The sequence below is a fragment of the Nylanderia fulva genome, unplaced genomic scaffold (genome assembly GCF_048542155.1).
Source record: "Nylanderia fulva isolate GAGA-0341 unplaced genomic scaffold, ASM4854215v1 Scaffold7, whole genome shotgun sequence".
Classification (NCBI taxonomy): domain Eukaryota; kingdom Metazoa; phylum Arthropoda; class Insecta; order Hymenoptera; family Formicidae; genus Nylanderia; species Nylanderia fulva.
Window position 1 is genome coordinate 2,133,540 of NW_028190807.1, and position 20,223 is coordinate 2,153,762.

General features: G+C 38.3%; 3 protein-coding genes across 6 annotated transcripts; all 3 read left to right on the plus strand.

The window, feature by feature from the left end:
- The first annotated feature begins 272 nt into the window (after positions 1-272).
- LOC114934574 (3'-5' RNA helicase YTHDC2) lies at positions 273-6,293 on the plus strand. Of its 2 annotated transcripts, none has more exons than XM_029307230.2 (8): positions 273-456; positions 797-1,058; positions 1,149-1,342; positions 1,481-3,566; positions 3,642-4,028; positions 4,234-4,484; positions 4,558-4,895; positions 4,987-6,293. In XM_029307230.2, the coding sequence occupies exons 2-8, from the start codon at positions 865-867 to the stop codon at positions 4,996-4,998; spliced, it is 3,462 nt and encodes a 1,153-aa protein (XP_029163063.2). In that variant the 5' UTR covers positions 273-456; positions 797-864; the 3' UTR covers positions 4,999-6,293. The 2 variants fall into 2 exon arrangements, with proteins under 2 accessions (XP_029163063.2, XP_085344552.1); XM_085488426.1 differs by having other exon boundaries at positions 844-1,058.
- On the plus strand, positions 5,547-20,174 carry c12.2 (von Willebrand factor A domain-containing protein c12.2). 3 transcript variants are annotated; one of them, XM_029307227.2, is made up of 20 exons: positions 5,547-5,611; positions 7,129-7,291; positions 7,384-7,464; positions 7,593-8,002; positions 8,125-8,289; positions 13,583-13,741; positions 13,830-14,060; positions 14,135-14,344; positions 14,522-14,682; positions 14,751-15,033; positions 15,112-15,810; positions 15,905-16,285; positions 16,442-16,593; positions 16,870-17,299; positions 17,371-18,125; positions 18,325-18,635; positions 18,750-19,001; positions 19,073-19,467; positions 19,555-19,793; positions 19,895-20,174. In XM_029307227.2, exons 2-20 carry the CDS (start codon positions 7,186-7,188, stop codon positions 20,007-20,009), a joined length of 5,535 nt encoding a protein of 1,844 aa, XP_029163060.2. In that variant the 5' UTR covers positions 5,547-5,611; positions 7,129-7,185; the 3' UTR covers positions 20,010-20,174. The 3 variants fall into 3 exon arrangements, with proteins under 3 accessions (XP_029163060.2, XP_029163058.2, XP_029163059.2); XM_029307225.2 differs by lacking the exon at positions 5,547-5,611 and adding an exon at positions 6,371-6,603; XM_029307226.2 differs by lacking the exon at positions 5,547-5,611 and adding an exon at positions 6,717-6,977.
- LOC146720396 (uncharacterized) lies at positions 8,296-10,919 on the plus strand. The gene has a single exon (XM_085488428.1). The coding sequence runs from the start codon at positions 9,520-9,522 to the stop codon at positions 10,558-10,560; it is 1,041 nt and encodes a 346-aa protein (XP_085344554.1). The 5' UTR covers positions 8,296-9,519; the 3' UTR covers positions 10,561-10,919.
- Positions 20,175-20,223: the final 49 nt, after the last annotated feature.

Consider the following 20,223-nt stretch of genomic DNA (forward strand, 5'->3'; position numbering starts at 1 on the left):
GAGATAAATAAAGGGAAAGATAAATATAAAGTAACAGAAGTAAAGAATAGAAGAAATGTGGTTTCTTGAAATTGCAATTTGTTTTCTCTCTTTTTTTTTCGTTATAATCGCCTCTTGTATCTAAAATACATATGATTTGTACATTATTTATTTATGTATATTTGTATTGTATATTATAATTTAGAATATTATATAACGCCGATCTTATCCATAGAGCATTTCAAAGCGAGTGCGAATTTATATCGCTTTGAAACGCAGGTGGAGCTGGCGATCATTGTTAGACATATATAAATATCGCGCTTCGTTGGCAGTCAACATTTATTTCCGATCCTGTTTTTCCCGCTACCGTTTTATTCGTTCGAATTTTTTCCTAAAGATAAATGCACTCTCGTGCAAGGTGAACGAGTGCGTCGTGCATCTAGCATCCAGTCAGTGTGTCTCCCGGCATAATTTTACGTATGTACATTCCGCAACACTGTTGAGATTAGCGAATTATATCGGAGTGAAATTCATGACCTTGCGATGCTCCAAATAAGAATGGAAGCAGATTGTTCGCGTTCTTTTTTGTTTTTTTTCTTTGAAGAAACTGTTGACGATTGCATTCAATGGGATCGTCTTTCTTCATCTTCAAAGTAGAATTTTTTGTCCCTTAATTGCTATCCGTTTTGTGTATCAGTTATAGAATTATATAGATATCAATACAATCGATTGAATATTTCGATATATTAATTATAAGAACAATTTTATATTGGTGTATTCTGTGCGTAACCAGTTGTTTTATTCGGATTTGTTGCAGAGAATACACTACTTAACCTAGAATCAACATTGATTTTTTGATAACAGGTGATTTGAGCAGATTTCACTATGCCACGTAGAAAGCAGCAAAGACATCGCCCTATAGGGGAGGATACCAGAATAGCGGTGAATTTAACTGTAAAAAAGTTATTGGAGACTCCAGATCAAAAAGAACTAGAGTTTCCATCTTCGTATACAGCAGAAGAGAGAGCTTACATCCATGAACTAGCCAGAGAACTTGGTCTAAAATCAAAAAGCCGAGGGTATATGATTACATTTATTGAATGTAGCAATTGTGTTTCTTTACTCTCCTCTTTAATAGAGTTATTTTAATTGTGTCTTTTATTTTGCAGGAAAGGTATGAATCGATTCTTGACGGTGTACAAGAGAGAAGGATCAACGATAGTTCAAGCTGATGCTGTGATAAAATTACGGAAACCATCGAAGCAGAGTATATATAATTTGATGCAGACCTTTCCATTAAATCACAAAGAATGCCAAGACTTACTTCCTCCGATAGAGAGGGAGCGTCCTCTCAATAATGATGGTATGTAAAAAATTAATAGAAATGACAAGTATAGTTATATATAATTATTCATAATTGAAAATTATATAGCATATGTTAACATAATCATTAATTTATATAAAAACTAAGCTTCTAATTTTGAATAATTTTTTGTTACAGTAAATACAAACACTAAAACAATGGGAAGGCTGAATAATAGCATACCACAAGTACCTCAGTTAAAAACTAATTTTGATGTGTTGCATTTCCGCAAGTCTTTACCAATGTTTAATGCGAGGGAAGAAGTTATAAATGCATTGAACAATCATCAAGTGGTTATAATCGCGGGTGAAACAGGGTGTGGTAAAACTACACAGGTGCCACAGTACATTTTGGAACACTGTCAGCAAAAGCATCAGGCTTGTAGAATTATTTGTACACAACCCAGACGTTTGTCGGCTGTCTCTGTGGCTGAAAGAGTGGCATTCGAGAGGGATGAGAAAATCGGCCAGACATTCGGATATCAAATAAGACTGGAAAGTAGAGTAGCTCCAAAGACTCTCTTAACATATTGTACAAATGGAGTACTACTTAGAACTTTAATGGGCGGCGATTCTGCTCTAACTACGCTCACGCATATCATCGTCGATGAAGTTCACGAACGGGACAGATTCTGCGACTTTCTTCTGATAGCTTTAAAGGACGCATTGGTTAAATATCGTTCCTTGAAACTGATACTTATGAGTGCTACAATGGATACCAGTATCTTTGCAAAGTATTTTAATAAATGTACTGTCATCAATGTGCCAGGACGTGCTTACGATGTGGATGTATATTTTCTGGAGGATATCTTGCAAATGACCGGTTACATGACAAAAGAAATGCTCATGAAGAAAAAAGAATTTTTAAAATGTAAAGATAAACAGAAAACTTTAGAATCGTGGAAACAATATAAACCGCAGGTTCCTACTAGAAACACCAAGAGCGAAAAAAATCTGCTGCCCGCTCCGATTTTAGCTCAACAGAGCGATCCTATACCGGAAAAAGTTAAGCTAGAACCTTGGTTGATAGAAGAAATGGACAAGAGTGTTTTTGATGCTTGGGTAAATGGCAGAGAAGATAATTTTGCGCAACTCTTACATTTTATACTTTCAGAAAATGTTTCTGTGGATTATCAACATTCTGAGACTTCTATAACACCGCTGATGGCTGCCGCTGCTAGAGGTTGTATAAACACAACTGAGCAACTTTTAAATCTAGGGGCGAATCTTAATTTAAGAGCCGTTAACGATTATACCGCGTTAGACTGGGCAAAGAGCAGGAATCATACTGAATGTGCTGAATTAATCGAAGCTTACATGAAAACTTATGATTGCGCGATACCGAATAATGAATTGGTACATGGAGAGACGACTTCGCTTTCTGAAGAAGCTAAACTATTGCTCGACATATATCATCATACATTTAACGACGACAATATAGATTATAGCTTACTGCTAGAATTGATCTTTTACATTCATTCAAAAATGCCTCCTGGCTCTATTTTAATATTTTTACCGGGGTACGACGATATAGTAACAATGAGAGAAAGAATAAATGCGGAAGAGAAAAGGATGAATCAAGGTTTACGGTACAATTTATATGTACTTCATTCGAATATGCAAACTTGTGATCAAAAGAAAGTATTTAAACCCAGCCCTCAAGGTACACGAAAGATTATCCTTTCTACAAATATATCAGAAACTAGCATCACAATCGACGATGTCGTGTACGTCATTGATTCGGGAAAAGTTAAGGAAAAGTCTTTTGATGCTATATCAAACGTGTGTACGCTGAGCTCCAACTGGATATCTCAAGCTTGTGCAAAGCAGCGGAAAGGTAGAGCAGGCAGATGCAGAAGAGGCTTTTGCTATCGTCTATTTTCTTCAGTCCGATATAATAACATGCAGCCTTATCAAACATCCGAGATTCTGCGATTACCGTTGCAAGAACTGTGTTTATTCACAAAACATTTAACGCCTGGAAACACACCTATAGCTGAATTCTTGGACAAAGCTTTGGAGCCACCGTCTAATATAGTAACCAGAAATGCAGTTCAATTATTAAAGACAATTGATGCATTAGATCCATGGGAGGATCTCACAGAATTAGGGAGTCATTTGTTAGATTTGCCGATTGAACCGAGGCTCGGGAAGATGTTGCTGTACGCCGTCGTTCTAAAATGTTTAGATCCCATTCTGACAATTGTGTGCAGCTTGGCATACAAGTGAGTATACATTTAAATAATTTATATGAATTTATATAACTGTTGATTATTATGCTACAAAATCATTGATTGCAGAGATCCTTTTATATTACCGTCACAACCATCGCAAAAGAGAGCCTTGACGGCAGCACGAAAAAAATTTGCCACTGGAACTTACTCGGATCATATGGTAGTACTGCGAGCCTTCCAGGGTTGGCAGAACGCTAGAGCGGCCGGCAAGGAACGTGCCTTTTGCGAGAAGAATTTCATCTCCGCTCCTGTGATGGAGATGGTGGTCGGAATGCGTACACAACTACTTGGCCAATTGCGTGCGTCTGGATTCGTTAGGGCTAGGAGCCCCGGAGATATTCGGGATTTAAATTCCAATTCCGAGAATTGGGCTGTCGTGAAAGCGGCTCTGACTGCGGGCCTGTATCCCAATTTAATTCGAGCTGATCGAGAGCATATGCAGTTACGAACGCAGTACGTATTTTGTTTAAGGCTCCTCGTGGTCATGTTAGATTATGATACCAGAGACGAGAAAGTACACGCTAAAAATTCTTAGACACTATTTCGGGTATTTCGAAATAAAATATTCCAATATGGTTGGCGAGGAATCAGGAATTTTAAGAAGCTTATTATTAATATAGTCTGTAATGTTGCTAAATGTGCTCATATTTTGTTGCAGAAAAGAAGTTAAAGTATTCTTTCATCCTTCGTCAACTCTGAGAGATTATCCCAAATCTCCGAGGATGACATCCGCGCAAACACATGCAGCTAATGTACAAACTTTACCATGCGATTGGCTGCTTTATGAGGAGATGAGCCGTACAGGGCGTTTCTGTCACGTGAAAGTCGTCACACTCGTTAATCCATTAACTGTGGCATTATTTAGTGGACCAGCTAGATTACCAATGAATATAATCTGTGAAACTGAAGGTAAGCGACGCATATCTCTTTTATATATATATTATTATTACATGATATATATTTGAAATATTGACACACACAGCTGTCCCGGAAAGCGAATCGGATTCAGAGGTTGATGAATCTCATGAAGGGACTATTTTTAAACTCGATGATTGGGTGGTGTTTAAACTTGATCCCGAAACGGCTCAATTATTCTTATATTTGCGACAGAAGTGGAATGCTTTGTTTCTTAGGCGTATGAAAGCCCCGAGCAAAGCTATGTCGGCGTTAGACGAAAAAGTTATTAATACTTTGGTGACAGTGATTACGAATGAGGAGCAGGCGTGTGGACTTCAACAGCCTGCTGGTATTGGCCAAAGGCCACGTCCATTAATTGTTGATTATTATCCTGCGAATGTTAGAAGAGACGATTATCCAGAAGTAAGTTATTAATATCTATTTAATGCTACTGTAAACGTAATGTAGATTGGTGATCAGATGAATTTTAACGTGATTTCTGCGTTTTTTTTAGAGATATTTCTAAAGTAAGAAGAGGAAATATATATAAAGAGTCTGTTGTTGCGTACAATCTGCAATTTACGCATTTTTTGACAGCAAATAGAAATTACTGTATCTAATATGGTGTTTTATATTTCTTGAATGATTATTTTTTTGTTGGTAGTGGATATTTATAAGAGGTATATATTGTGCTGATTGTATATCTATCTATGGATATTTATTGAATGTATACGAATGTGCTTTTCATATAAATATTGCATTCTAATTTACAGTATTGACAAAGACTGTTAGAGTAATAAGTTTTTTTGAATAATATTCATGAAATACTTGTGATCCCTCTCTCTCCACAAAGTTTTGAGTTAAAGCTTTTTATTGCTTTGTCTCTGTGTTTAAAGCAGAAACGTTTATCTTAATACAAAATTGTAGTTGTTATATCTCTAAGATAGGATATATTCCGTACTTTCTTAAGAACATAGATGATGAAAAAAGTTGATATCAATCGTTATCAGGGTTGATATATAGCTCTTCGCGATAGATTCCATCCTGTCAAATTAAGACGGATGTAAAATTATCATTTAACAATTGTACGTATCGCGAAATAGTCGAAAATGCGCTTCAATCGGATCCTCAATTTGGAAGTATGTAAATAGGCCTTAAATCTATGTATCTTATATAAAAAAAATATGTGATATACTGTGTAGGCACTAAACTCTAGCTTAACTACTTTTTGTACTACGTATAATGTATGTCGCATTACTCTCTCAACAGTTAGCATAAATAATTGTTAACTATATTATAAGTAGCAGCTGCATATGATAGTAAAAAATGATTTATCATTGTGCGCTACTTAGGATAATTTTCATGCAATATTTTACATATAGCAGTTCTGATTATTGTTTAAAGAACACAAACTGAATAAGAATGATATTTTATACATTTAATATTTTGCACTAAAAATGCAAATTTATGTACACTTACTATATTGCCAACTCTACCGAATATTTAATTATTTTATATATTCATTAATATTGATTAAGGAATTAATTCTTTAATGTAGATTTTTAATATCGGTATATCTTGGTAAAAGGAGTATAATATGTATCAACGATATTTTATTTTATTTTATTGTCATGCCTTACTGCTTTTAACAGCATTTTATAATTTTTAGTGATTTGCTAGAGGTAAATAAATAGAAATGTTAAAGCTAGACACTGCATTACAGCGAGCTTTAAGTGATTGTAATACTGGTCAATATTATATGTGATAAAAACATCTCATATATAATAAAAACTAGTGGAATAAAGAAATATATTAATGTAATTCTCGTCTCATTTTCTAAGAGATCTTAGTCGTAATCGACTCGGCGATTGGACTTTGATCTCTTATGTATTTCATAGTAAGCAAAAAATATATATGATATCGATATATATGTAGAATTAATTGCGTCATAAAATAAAAGAGGGGAACTCCACTTAGACTCATTGTCAGATACACGTTTTATTGTCATTATTCTGAAAAACTAACTGTGCGTTGAATTATTTTGAAATTTCCACGATAGTGATCGCCGCCGATCCTCAAATATAGCTTATTCTGCTTATTTTCAGTAAATTGAATATATTTTTTAATTCAGGTATTTTTTAAATATTTTATTGATTTGTAAAACCATAATAATTTCATTTCAATTATATAATATGAATATTATATTATTATATAATAATGGAAGATTTTTTTATCAATAATGAGTATATATTGTTACACATGTGTTGCTAAATTGCACTGTCATTCGCAATCTTGTGTTATTTTAATAAATTGTCAAAATTCCTACGTATGCATGTCATTCACATATATATCAATGAAAAATGACGTAACCACACATGTATATTCCTCTCATATGATTTGACGTGACATGTGATCACGTGTCACACTCCACGTGTCGACAGATTTTGGTTATGTTGCACTAACCAAACACAAGTGATTTTCGCGTAATTTAGCAATATATTCGAGGTATAAATTTCCCTTTGTTATTTACAGCGCGTTAAAAATATAATTTAATAAAAATTTAATTGATGATCATTCAACTGGTCATTATTTTGAAATACTTTGTTAAATTTGTTGATCGCGCTTGTTATATTATCTGTGTATTGAATGTTTACAGGTCCCTACTTAAGCAGAGTATGTTTTTTACGTGAATTACGGTGTCGTTTTGTGAGAAATGTTATTTCCTCGGAATTTCCACCGTCTGTCAACGGTGGGTCGAATTTTGGAGCGATCCAATAGATTTTCACCTAACTTTTTGGTCTTTCTACGATGTAAATCAGGTGAGTTTCTAATTTTACTGATTAATTGACGTTCATTTGTATTTCTCGTAATACTGACAATGAGTAATTATACTTATTCATTTCTGTTTCAGAAAATGTAGTCATTACCATCGGTGATGTATCAAAAGAGGTGAGACCAGCAAACAATCCAGAGTATGTTCCAAGAAAGTATTGTAAGTGTTGCATTTTGTATATTATAAAATAATATACACTATACTATACAATAATATAGTACAAGAGAGAATTAAAATTAATAAGCCATAAAGCAGTATATGATACATGTTACTTTATTTTTGAACAGTGTTACGTACGCAGTCTCAAGAAACACTGAGGCATTTAAAATGGATGCTGCAGAAAGACGTTCTACGTCAAGATATGTTTCTGATGGGTGGACCTGGTACTCGTAGACGAGAACTCGCGTTAGCTTTCCTAGAGTTAACCGATCGGGAATTGGAATTCATCGCGCTTACCCGCGATACCACGGAAGCAGATTTAAAGCAAAGAAGAGAGATCAAAAGTGGTACTGCGTACTATCATGATCAGAGTGCGGTGAGAGCCGCGACCAATGGACGAGTTCTCATAATCGAGGGTGTGGAGAAGGCGGAGCGAAACGTGTTGCCTGTGCTAAATAATTTACTAGAGAATCGCGAAATGCATTTAGAAGATGGTAGATTTCTTATCCCGGCGTCCCGATACGACAAATTACTAAAGGTATTTATATATCATGTATTTATATATGATATATATAAAAGAATATATTGCTCTTAGATTGAATTCTTCCTCTTTAAGTCATCTAATTATAATTACTATATTTATGAAAAATTTATTTGCAGATACACTCTCAACCAGAGTTAGACGCGTGGCAACTAGTACGAGTCAGCGAAGATTTCATAGTAATAGCACTCGGTCTACCATCACCACGATATCCTGGTCATCCCTTAGATCCTCCCCTTAGATCTAGATTTCAGGCCCGTCACATTCCACCGCCGACGTTCGAGGTAAGTATATATGTTCTAAGTACGTGACTTTTAAAGGATTAATAAATCAGCCAAAGAGCGCAATTAACTGAGTTAGATTCCGTGTGTCATTCTACGTGAAGTATTAAAATAAAATATTAAATGCACACACGGAAATGTCATATACCGATATTATCCTAAAATATCATATATACAGAGTTGGTTCAATATTTAGAAAAGTCATTAAACAAGCTTCTAATTATATGTAACAACGAGGTTCCATCAAACTTCGTCACAGCAATTTGCGACTGTATACGTATCGTACGATTACTGTCGCATTAAAATCGTTTACTCGACGGTAGTGATTAAAGACACGAGTCCAATCTACTCGCTGTTCCTCCTAGTCATATTCAGACTATCAGAGATGTAATTGTGAGTGAGATAAATACATGAGGAAACGACGGTGGTTTGATGGCTCGGTGGTGATTTTAAGGGAATGTCGTACGTTCCGCTGGCGTGGCCCCGAAGAAGGGGACGGCGCGGCACAACTTCCGAGAAACTTTTGCCTGATTTATGGGGCCAGAGTAGCGTACCATTAGACATGGGGTGCGGAGGTCGCGCTTAATCCCTCCCCTTGCGATCCGCATCCATCCCTTCCTTCCGGTGTGCTCCTCTCGTTCGCATATAAACGCGGGCTTGTGGCTGCGCCTTGGTCACAGGCATCGCGCGGCTCGGATCGCGTGTCTCAGAAACAGTCGAAACCTTACCCTGTCCTCCTACGAGTCGATACATCGGGGATTCGAACGAATTTACGTCTTAGATTAGAAAGAAACGCGAAGCCATCCGGTTCTTCTAAGCGCTCTGAGTTTGACCGAGCAGCAACGTCGTCAGCATAATTATATTTTTATTCTTTTCGAAATTTTTTTAAGTTTTGTGAGAGACCAGGTGACGTGACAAATGTCAAATACGTACATATGTTCGCTCATTATTATTGAAGAATATTGAGAGAAAATATCGACTGTACCGAACACATGCTATACTTTTTCTCTTTTTATTATTACGAATTTATATTCTGAGAAAGATACAATTAAATACAACGTGTTGAAAGCATTATAATATTTAATAAAATATTTGAAATATTTGTTACATATAGAATTAAATAAAATATTAAGTATTGAATTTTCTCAAATAATTGATCGGACGGAAAAGTCGCTAAATTTCTTGGAGATTATTACGGAGTAATTAATATTTTTTCGCGCATCGAATCACGTTATGCCTGCTATATGGGCGTCATCGGAGAGGCCTTTATTCGTGCGAACGGTTTGGGTGGATGGTATGAGGCACGCTGTTCTGTCACCTGACGATCCTGTCATTAATCCGCGGCTGCATCGACATCCGCGGACATTCGCGGAGAAGAGCTTTTCCGCGAAACACGAGCAAATCGAGCAAACAAATTTAGATCGCTTGAACAGCTGCTTCATGAATCTGCATGTCGTGGTGGAGAAGAATTTTTCGGATAACAAGATGCCATCGAGAATCGTGCGTAGACAGTCGGCTCCGCCTTGCGCGAGAATGTGCAGCGAAGGAACCGGAAGTCTCCTGGAGATTTACGTGAATGACATCGTTGACAAGTCGGACGAGGATCGTCAAACGTCGGAGAAAGAGGAAGTGACGTTTTGCTCGATGAACGAGACCGCTTTTAATCATAGCAGCGACGTCGAGCAGTCGATGTACTTGCAACGGGACACGTTCTCCACTATGACGGATTGCAAACAGACCGATAGATCATCGGACGCACACTGGAATCCGCTGTCCGAACGAGTGCTACAATGGTTGGATCTCTCCGGGAGGGCTCAGGATTACGAGCTGATGGAATCTAAAGAGAGTCCGAAGAAAATGGAAGAAGTTCGGCGATGGAGCGCCGTTCGGAGGAGGAGACATTTCTCGCAGACGCGCGAGAATTCGATCTTCACAGGAAGAGAACGTATAGTCGTGCAGAATTACAGGCTGAAGAATTGCAAATTGGAATGTGTTACGAAGACAACCGAGGCGAAACTCGCGCGAAAGCGCTTATCTAAGATAAGGGACGTGACAGAAGAGAAAATTCAGGAGGAGAGTCAAGAGAGGATCCAGTCAAAGGATCGAATCTCGGATGTAGAGGAGGACGATTTAAAGAACGAAGAGGAATCTCGGGATAATGTATCGGCTTCATGGTCTCCTCCTGGTCGTCTACAACTGCACATTGTCATGCCGAGTTTTAATTCTGTTGAGAAACGCGCGTCCTCGTTGGAATCTCTAGTCTACGATGATTGAATGATAGACTGACATTAAACAGCAAATGCGTGTATTCTTCTATTTTCGTATTTTATCGTTTCAGCTATAATCGATATTCTTTGTGTATCGTCATTTTCTCAACGTCGTGTTGCGAGCTTTTATTTCGGAGAGAAGACAGAAGAACCTTTATATCTGCGATCTAAAGGATATTTAATAAACAGTTCATTTTCCAAAGTGACAAAAGAAGTAGTGCACTTGATGTGACTCTCGCCGAAGACTTTGTGTGCATTACACTACTTTTATTAATGCATAAAATTTTAATAATCCTGGCATAATACACACTTTTGATGAAAGCAGAAGTAATAAGGTAATTATTGAGAATTTATAAAATTGATATATCTGCCAAATATTTTATATATCTATTTCATTTTTATATTTAAATATTATTTTCATTGAATTATTAATTTTTTAACGTGTATAAATATTTGGTTCAACATATTAAAAATTATCCTTTATCTATCAAATGAAAATTTTTATTATAAAAAGCTCTTAGATAATTATGCTTGTAGCTTCCATTATTTAATATAACTAGCGCAAAATTTATAAGACATCATTCTGGTTTGATATAAGTGCACCTTGACATTCTCTACGATAGATAGCATTTTCATCGAGCATTAATCCGTGTTGCAAGCTCGTTATTGCGCACCGAGAGAATTGAAGTCGACAGAGACATCGTCTTGTTTTATCGCCGGTCGACGAAACCGAATTGAACTTGGTTAATAATAAAACTTAGGAAAAGATCACTTAAAACTTTAAAATAATTACACAGCATGGAGTATTTAAATCGGTTCTCGTGGAACGAATATTATCTGTCACGAAGCGTACATATCGTTTGAGTTTGTCGAAATTGCTGTCACGCGCAGAACCAACTATAAGAGATACATATGTCTCGAAGAATTTATGAAAAATATATGTATAATAGGATAAATTACACGTGATAATATATTACATTTATGTAATATTATACGGATATAATAATTAGGTCAGAGTTATTTTTACGTTTTATATGGATTATATACAATATTATGTGCTCGTGACTTCGACTTTCGGCTCATGTGCCACTTTTGCGAAACTGCTGCCAGTCACTATAATGGAAAATGAAAATAATAGAGCGTCGAGGTCACGTTCATAGAAACCGAATAAGGCAGCTAATATACTCGGCGCCTATATTTGCAGAGTAATAAAAGGCAAATATATAAATGAAGATGTGTAGAGACATCTATTTTCTACATATACAATATCATTGTTTAATAATCAATCATCGCGAAAGTCGGCTTCTATTAAAATGGAAGCTTGACTTTATATAGTTGATGGATGTTCCTGAGGAAAATATTGTATACCATAATTTAAGTTTGCCGTGATTTCATTCGCTCTGTTATTAATATGGCTAAAATGGTATAAAAGTATATTAATGCCTGAGCAATGCTTATAATGCATCATATAAAATTTATTTTATTTCGTTTAAATGTATATGATATATCAAAGTTTTTATATTTTAACATTTTTCTAAAAGGTAAAACTACAAAGATAGAAATGTCACTGTTAAAACGGTGAAAGTTTGCTGTCCGATGCAATGCAAGTGTCATATTTGATTTCCAACGCAAGAGTGCATTGAACTACCTACCGGAAATTGCCGGAAATGAGGAATCGCGTGTTTGCGGAATAGCTAGTTAATATTTTGATAGTCTGGTGACACATCTCTGAAAGAAGACAGAGGATTTTTTCCGGCGAGTTCGCGTTTTGTGTAACAAATTTCGTATGTAATTGCGAGATAACGTCGCGACTCGGTCGTTGATCTTATTTATTCGAATTATCCGATTCAAAATCGGTGCAACGAAAAATACGATTTAATATCCTGTGAATATAGGACGAAATAGGACGGAAGTTCGATTGGGGATAATAATCGAACGTGTCGAGAGAATTACGTAAAGCTGCGGCGCGAAATTGATTCTCCGTTTCTTCTATTTTCGCGACGCGAATCCCGGGGCCGGGACGAGTCACGAAAACCACATTTCCGCCAACGCCGCAATTACACAGCCGATCGAAGGCTTAGATTATAATCCGGTCCGATTGAAAGTTTTCGATGGAAATTCCGAGTGGATGGGCGGGTATCTCTCTCGGCTTTCGTGCCGAGCGGTAGTTATTCATACGAACTCGCGATGTTGGAAAGCTCTCTCTCGCGGCGTTAATCACTCCTCCTTGGAAGGAGGACTGTTTCGTGTACCGAGTGGTATATGTATATATCGAGTCGTACATTCCTCACGTGCCGCTTTTCCGCGTCCCGGTTATGCGGGCTTTACTAGTCGGAGAAGGCGGAAGTAATGGCAAGATATAATTCTCCGCTCGCGGGGGCTTTACCGAATTCGAGTGGTTCAACGCACGCTACGCGAATAGAGAAACCCGCGTTAAGTAATGTTAAATATATTACAGGTTCCGCAACGCAACTCGTAAACTTCTCCGCGAACCTCGCGAGTTCGAACCTTTCGTTCCGAGTATATACGCGGAACGCTGTTAAACGTCAGTTTTCCCGAACGTAATATTATTAAGCATAAATTGGACGCTTATTTAATGACTGTAAACTCGATCGCCGGAAACTCAGTCGTTCTTTTTGACTGGTTCAAAAAATGCTTTCCTTCCAAGTTATAACTCGACTCCCTAAAGTTGGGAAAAAATCGAAAAATGTATTGTAATTCTCGGGTCTTTTTACAGATCGATCGTTGAAAGTCTTTTTTCCCGAAAGCTACATACATTTTTCGATTTTTCACTTATTTTTAAAGGGGTTATAACTCAGAGGGAAAGCATTTTTGGATCCATGTTTATAGGAACTTTTTTCTTATTTTAATTTCTAGAATACACCCTTAAAATCTCTGACATAGTTTTAGATACACCCTGTATATGTATAATTTACATAAATAATATGTAAAATAATATTTTTGTTCTACATAACCGATCTAATATAAAAGGCAAAAGGCAGATAATATATTAAGATTTGATTTTTAAGGAACAATTCGAGATCTTGAGAAATTTAGCGCCAAACGTCGACGCTAGGAAATTATCGCAATTGTTATCGTGCGCTCACGCATTAATTACTCAAGAAGCGATCACCATAGGCTTGCCAGATTTTCCTTTGGACAGTTTATCATCGGCCGCTTTAATTCTGGTAAATTTTTAGCTGTTAGATCGATATATACTCGTATATGATATATAGTATGTTTTGTTGGTCTTGTTAATTTTGCGTGTTTGCGTAGGATAAAAGCTCTGACTTGTCGATGTACGACATCTTCTATAGATTTTATCCGTATAAACTTTTTTTGAGTAAAGAAGGTCAGAGTGCAGTCGAGGATATCCTTAGTACATTTGGGATTTTGAACGATTCCAAAAAGGAGCGTACTGTTAGTAGTCAAATTGCTGTTACGAGGACAGCTGATGATCTTTTGGAGATCAACATAAAACGCGATAATGAGCAATCAAGTTTCCATGTAAGTCATAAATAATTATCCGCTTGTATTCGCGATTTCTAGTGCTGAAGTATCTGAATTTATTTTACGAATAGGTTCTTTGCGGCACGAGCACGTCTAGTAGCGTAAGTAATGATCTGTATATAGAGACTAACTATCAGAACAATTTGTTGGCGAGCATGCTGGAATCCCACTTGGCGTCCGATTCCTGCTTGATCGGACCAAAGGGTTGCGGCAAATCCACTACCGTTCGACGACTCGCTGATTTATTAGGGTATCAAGTGGAGCCAATAGTACTCTATCAGGCAAGTCGAGCGTTCTTTTACTCGAACACGAAGTTTACGTTGTGACCTTAGTTTGCGATTGCACAATATATATACATTCTCTGGTGAAAAACGATTTTCGTTCGATTTGGGAGAATTTCGCTCGACAGTTATCGCGACGACTCGCTCGTAATGAAATCGATCGAAATATTTTCTCAGGATATGACGTCCAGAGATTTAATACAACAACGGACCACGTCGCTTAACGGCGATACGGTCTGGAGAGATTCACCGCTGGTCGATGCGGCTCTCAATGGCAAATTAGCCGTCCTGGATGGTATTAATAGGATTCATTCCAGCACTTTGGCTATACTGCACAGGTAATCAGCATTCTCGGCATTCTCCGTTGGCGTAACTGGCGAGGCAATAAGATGAAATTTGCTCGTAGATTAGTCCACGATCGGGAGTTGCAGCTGCACGATGGTAAGCGACTCGTACGAGCCGATCGGTACGACGAGATAAAGAGAGAGTTCAACAGATCCGATGAGGAGATGCGCGATCGGGGCGTTCTACGAATTCACCCCGCTTTCAGGCTGATAGCTTTGGCCGAGCCGCCGATCGTCAACAGTTCGTCCGGACAGTGGCTGAATTCCGAGCTGCTCAGCTTGTTCCTCTTCCATGAGATGAGACCGCTCGACAAGCACGAGGAGATTCATATTATTCGTTCGAAGGTGATCGAGGAAAGAATATATCGCCCCGCAAAAATTTCGTCTTTGAGCCAAATTCTCATCGAGCATTTTATTTTGCAGTTCGGAGAGCCCAGTCGAGCTTTGTTGAGTATCGTAGAATTGGCGCATGTCCTGCGCTCGTCCGACGATCCGACTCTGCAGTCCCTCGCCGGTTCGCTGAGCACTCGGCAGCTCTTGCGAATCGCCGAGCGAATGCACAGATTTCGATGCGACGACACCTACGACGCGGTGCAACGCGCTTGTCTGGCGCGTTTTCTGCCGGCGATCGCGAAACAGGCTCTCGAAGACTGTTGTCGTCGACTTAGAATCGTTCCGCCGAAATCTACCGCGGATTTGGAGGTCGCGTACTCGGTTACGGAGGATACCGTGAAGATCGGGGACACTGCCATGGACCGATATCGCACCGCGATGCTGAGCAAAGTACCGGACATCCTGTTTTACGACGTGCCGGAGCACGTCGCGCTCTTGGAACGGTTGCTTCAGGACTTTAGTCTGGGTCAGAATCTTCTACTGGTCGGCAATCAAGGTGTGGGCAAGAATAAGATCGTGGACCGATTGTTGCAGCTGTTGAATCGACCGCGCGAATATATACAGCTGCATCGAGACACGACCGTGCAAACTTTGACCCTGCAACCGATGGTCCGAGACGGTAAAGTTGTTTACGAAGACTCCCCGCTCGTGCAAGCGGTTAAACTAGGCCACGTTCTCGTCATCGATGAGGCAGACAAAGCGCCCACGCACGTGACGTGTATATTGAAAGTACGTACTCGACGACACGTAGTATGTTAAGTTACGTCAATACACACTTTTGTCGGTCAATGAGTTCCGAGACGTGATCCTGTCTCATTTTCAGACCTTGGTCGAATCGGGCGAGATGATTCTGTCGGATGGTAGGCGAATCGTTCCACGTACCAGTGACAATGCCGGCCGTACAAATAGTATATCTATGCATCCGGACTTTAGAATGATAGTGCTGGCGAATAGACCGGGTTTCCCGTTCTTGGGCAATGACTTCTTCGGCGCTCTGGGTGATCTATTCAGCACGCATTCTGTCGATAATCCGAGTATACAAAGCGAGATTCAGCTCCTGAGACAATATGGTCCACATATAGACAAGCAGACAATACATAAACTAGTGAAGGCTTTTGGTGAACTGAGAAGTATGGCCGATCAAGGCCTAGTCTCGTATCCTTATTCAATTCGAGAAGTGGTTAATATAGTTAAACATTTAGAGGTGAGTTAACAAAGTAAGATTTTTCATTAAAAAATATACATATATATATTTAAAAAATTTTTATATATTTTTTAAATATATATATATATATATATATTTTTTTTTTAATATAATAATATATACATCGATGTAATTGCTTACGCAATAATGTTATAGAAATTCCCCAATGAATCGTTAGCTACTGTAGTACGCAACGTCTTTGACTTTGATCGATACAGCCAGGAAGTATTTGAAACTTTGGTAACTGTGCTTCATAAGCATGGGATTCCCGTTGGAACGAGTTCAACCAATATTGCCTTAGCTAAAGAGTAAGATAATCTCTACATATTGATTTTAGGTTCTCAAAGAATACGTATTAATTAAGTAAACAAGAATTTTAGGAAAATATTAATTGATTAAATTTTGTAATTTATTTTTTATTTTATGGTACAGAACGAATATACAATTGTACAAATTTATACATACAATAAACGAGAATGCGAGAAAAATATGAGGAGAATTATGAGAAAAAATATAAAAGATATTGAAACATATGTATTTTTTTTTTTTTACACAATTTTGTTGTTCCTTCTTTTCCATTGTAGAATATCTTTACCTGAGATGAAAATCCATGGTAGTTGGAACTTTTCGAACACATTTGAAAATATACCTGTTCAGGAAAGATACGTTAAATTAAAGTCACCGACATTCCCGGAGCAAAACGATCGAACTCTGGACCGAGTTGAAGCTAGATCAGCTTGGTTCACGGAACTACAAAGTTACTGGACAATACCCATTAGCGAGAACAGTACGGTGACCGCTTTAGCGGTTGCGAACGGAAATAAAGGGGATGGTACGGACGACAAAATACACGTTCTCACGACGAATCCTTTGAATATATTTAGCATGACACCGGAATCAGAACAAATTCGCGAGACGTCATTACAAGGCTTGATAAGTCCCGCTCGAGGCAATATGCCGTTTTATAATGTCGCGGTTGATAATCTTGGGGATGTTTTAGTGCACGAAGAAACCGTAAGTAATACGTTAACATGTACAAATATTTGTCGTAGGATTTTTATCAACTTTTGTGTGATTATTTTTAGAGTAATTCCATACTCATGGTAAACGTAAACGAGGGTTCCGTACGAGAATTACAAACTTCATCCTTTTTGGATGTTGCCAGCGATAGAATATCAAACGCTTTCAAAAGTAGGATCCCTCAGTGGAAGATGAAAACGGATTTATTGTCGTCGCATAATCTGATTGTCTTGTATACGGAAAATCACAACAAAATCGAAGCTATCAATTTACAGAACATGTGCGCTTACTCGATGAATTTACCGTGTAACATCGAATCGATCCTACTCGCGTCTGATAGAAAATGGTTAATTCAAGATACGTCGAAGAATAAATATCTTCTCATGAAATCCACGGACACGGAACCGTGTCCTAACGTTTTGCGCGAATTGGATGAATCCAACAGCACCGAGATCAAGACTGGTAGCGTTTTAAATTGCGGTAGAAACGGTCTGCACAAAACGGAACTGAGCAAAGCTCTTCAACAGAAGATAGACTCTCCAAACAGACTGTTAGTGACCGATAATACGTACGCCGGCATCGTGACGGGTTTTCCGGATTTGGACAGCTCCAACGACCTGCATTTCTGGCCGAGAAAGAGAAGAACGCGCAGCTTTATAACGCCTATCATTACGCAGAACGGACAAGTGATAAGAACGATCTCGCCCAGTCAGGTACCCGATGAGGTCTATCCGAAGGATAGAAAACATACAGGAATCTCTTCCTATTTAGAGATAGTCGATACAGTAAATCACAAACTACGATATATACCTATTCCGGAGTAAGTAAATTTAATTGTGCTAACAAACAAATGCAAGTTTTCACGAAGCTTTTATCTTCCAACTTTCACATTTCATGTTTTACGTTGCAAAAAAATAATGTAAAAATATAATACAGAATATATCTCCTCCCTTTGTGCTATTTTCATATATCTGTTTCCGATCGGACGCGACTAAGAAAATCATTAAATCTTTTACTAGACCGGTTAATGTCTCGCCATTGACACAATGGCTATATACGAAGGATCTTCCGCTTTATGCGTCACTTACGTCGAACGAAGGTCTCGTCACAATAGATGCCGGTGGCTGCGTACGCTTATGGGAGACATCAATCACGAATATAGAAAAGTCGTTGGGTGCTTGGCGCAAAATGGTAGGCGCAGACGAGGAGAAAGTGCAAATTACCAAAGAGAGATATTCGGGGCAGGATGTCGTTGGGCCAAAGCAAGGCAGGGTCGATCAAAATAATGAACCACATGTGGGTGGCAATACTTGGGCCGGGGGAACCGGAGGTGCGCATATAAATATTTAAAAATAATACACGAGAAAAAGTTTATAGAAAAATCATACATCTGTATTAAATGTCTGTATCAACTGTATATATATCTTCATATATTTTTCTATAGGTCGGGATACGGCGGGTTTAGGCGGGAAAGGAGGACCGTATCGGTTGGATGCCGGACACACGGTTCATCAGCTGAGTGACGAAGAGAAGAACGCGGTACCGGAACATATAAAGAAGGCTGCTCGCGAGATGGGCCTTCGCGCGTTTAAGCAGCGACTGAAGGATATAAAAATGAGCGAATACGACCATAAGCTGTACAGTCAGTTTAGCGACGCTGTTCGCCATCAGGTGCAGGCCTTGAGAGTCGTATTAGGTGAGAGTCGCAAGTCCGAATCCTTTTAAGGACATCATTGTTCTCGAACGTTACGTGCTTTCTATTTATAGGTACGCTGCAGGCCAAGAGCAACGAGCGACAATGGTGCAGGCATCAGACGTCGGGCGAGCTGGACGATACGAAATTAATCGAGGGATTAACGGGCGAGAGAACAATTTATCGGCGTAGGGCCGAGAAAGAGCCGGAGATTGGCGCTCCTCAATTGAAACCGAAGCGATTGAAACTTGTCGCGGATGTGTCCGGCAGTATGTACAGATTCAATGGCTACGACGGTCGACTGGATCGTGAATTAGAGGCCTGCGTCATGGCGATGGAGGCTTTCAGCGGTTACGAGGGAAAATTTCAATACGACATAGTCGGTCACTCCGGCGACGATTATCGTATCACCTTTGTCGATCGCACGCAACCGCCCACGGACAATAAGCAAAGGCTGGAAGTGATCAAGGCAAGATTTATTTATGTCGTTTTTCTTCCTAAAAAAATTACGTGCGCACTTTAATTAATTTAAGCTGTAATTAAATTTTTTTCTCAGACGATGCACGCTCACTCACAATTTTGCATGTCGGGGGATAATACCTTGGAAGCGACGCAACATGCGATTGCGAATTTGGCGAAAGAAGATTCCGACGAATCTATTGTAGTTGTTCTCTCGGATGCGAATCTCGAACGTTACGGGATTCGTCCCGAACGATTCGCGAAAGTATTGATGTCTAATCCGGACGTGAATTCTTACGCGATTTTCATCGGATCGTTGGGCGATCAAGCAAACAGGTGATTTTACGCTAATACAATCTTCTCACCGTTTCATTATTTATCCTTGAATATTCTTAATACGATCGATAGTCTAATTCAGATATTTATGCTATTTTTAGATTAATGCAAAAGATGCCTTCTGGTCACGCATTTGTATGCATGGACCTTAAAAATATACCACGAATTTTACAGCAGATATTTACTGCATCGGTCTTAAATACGCGGTCAACCTAATTATAAGTAGTTGAAATAATTTTGTAGGAATATACGGCGCAAATTTTTTCTACAATTATTAACAAAGAATTAATTAATCACTTTTTGGAATACATGTTATTATAGCACACAATCATATTTATATAAGTATTATACATTTCTGTAAATAAAATATTTTCAATTTTAGACATATTTACACAAGCAGATCTTCGGTATAACAATCTCGGGTGTCATT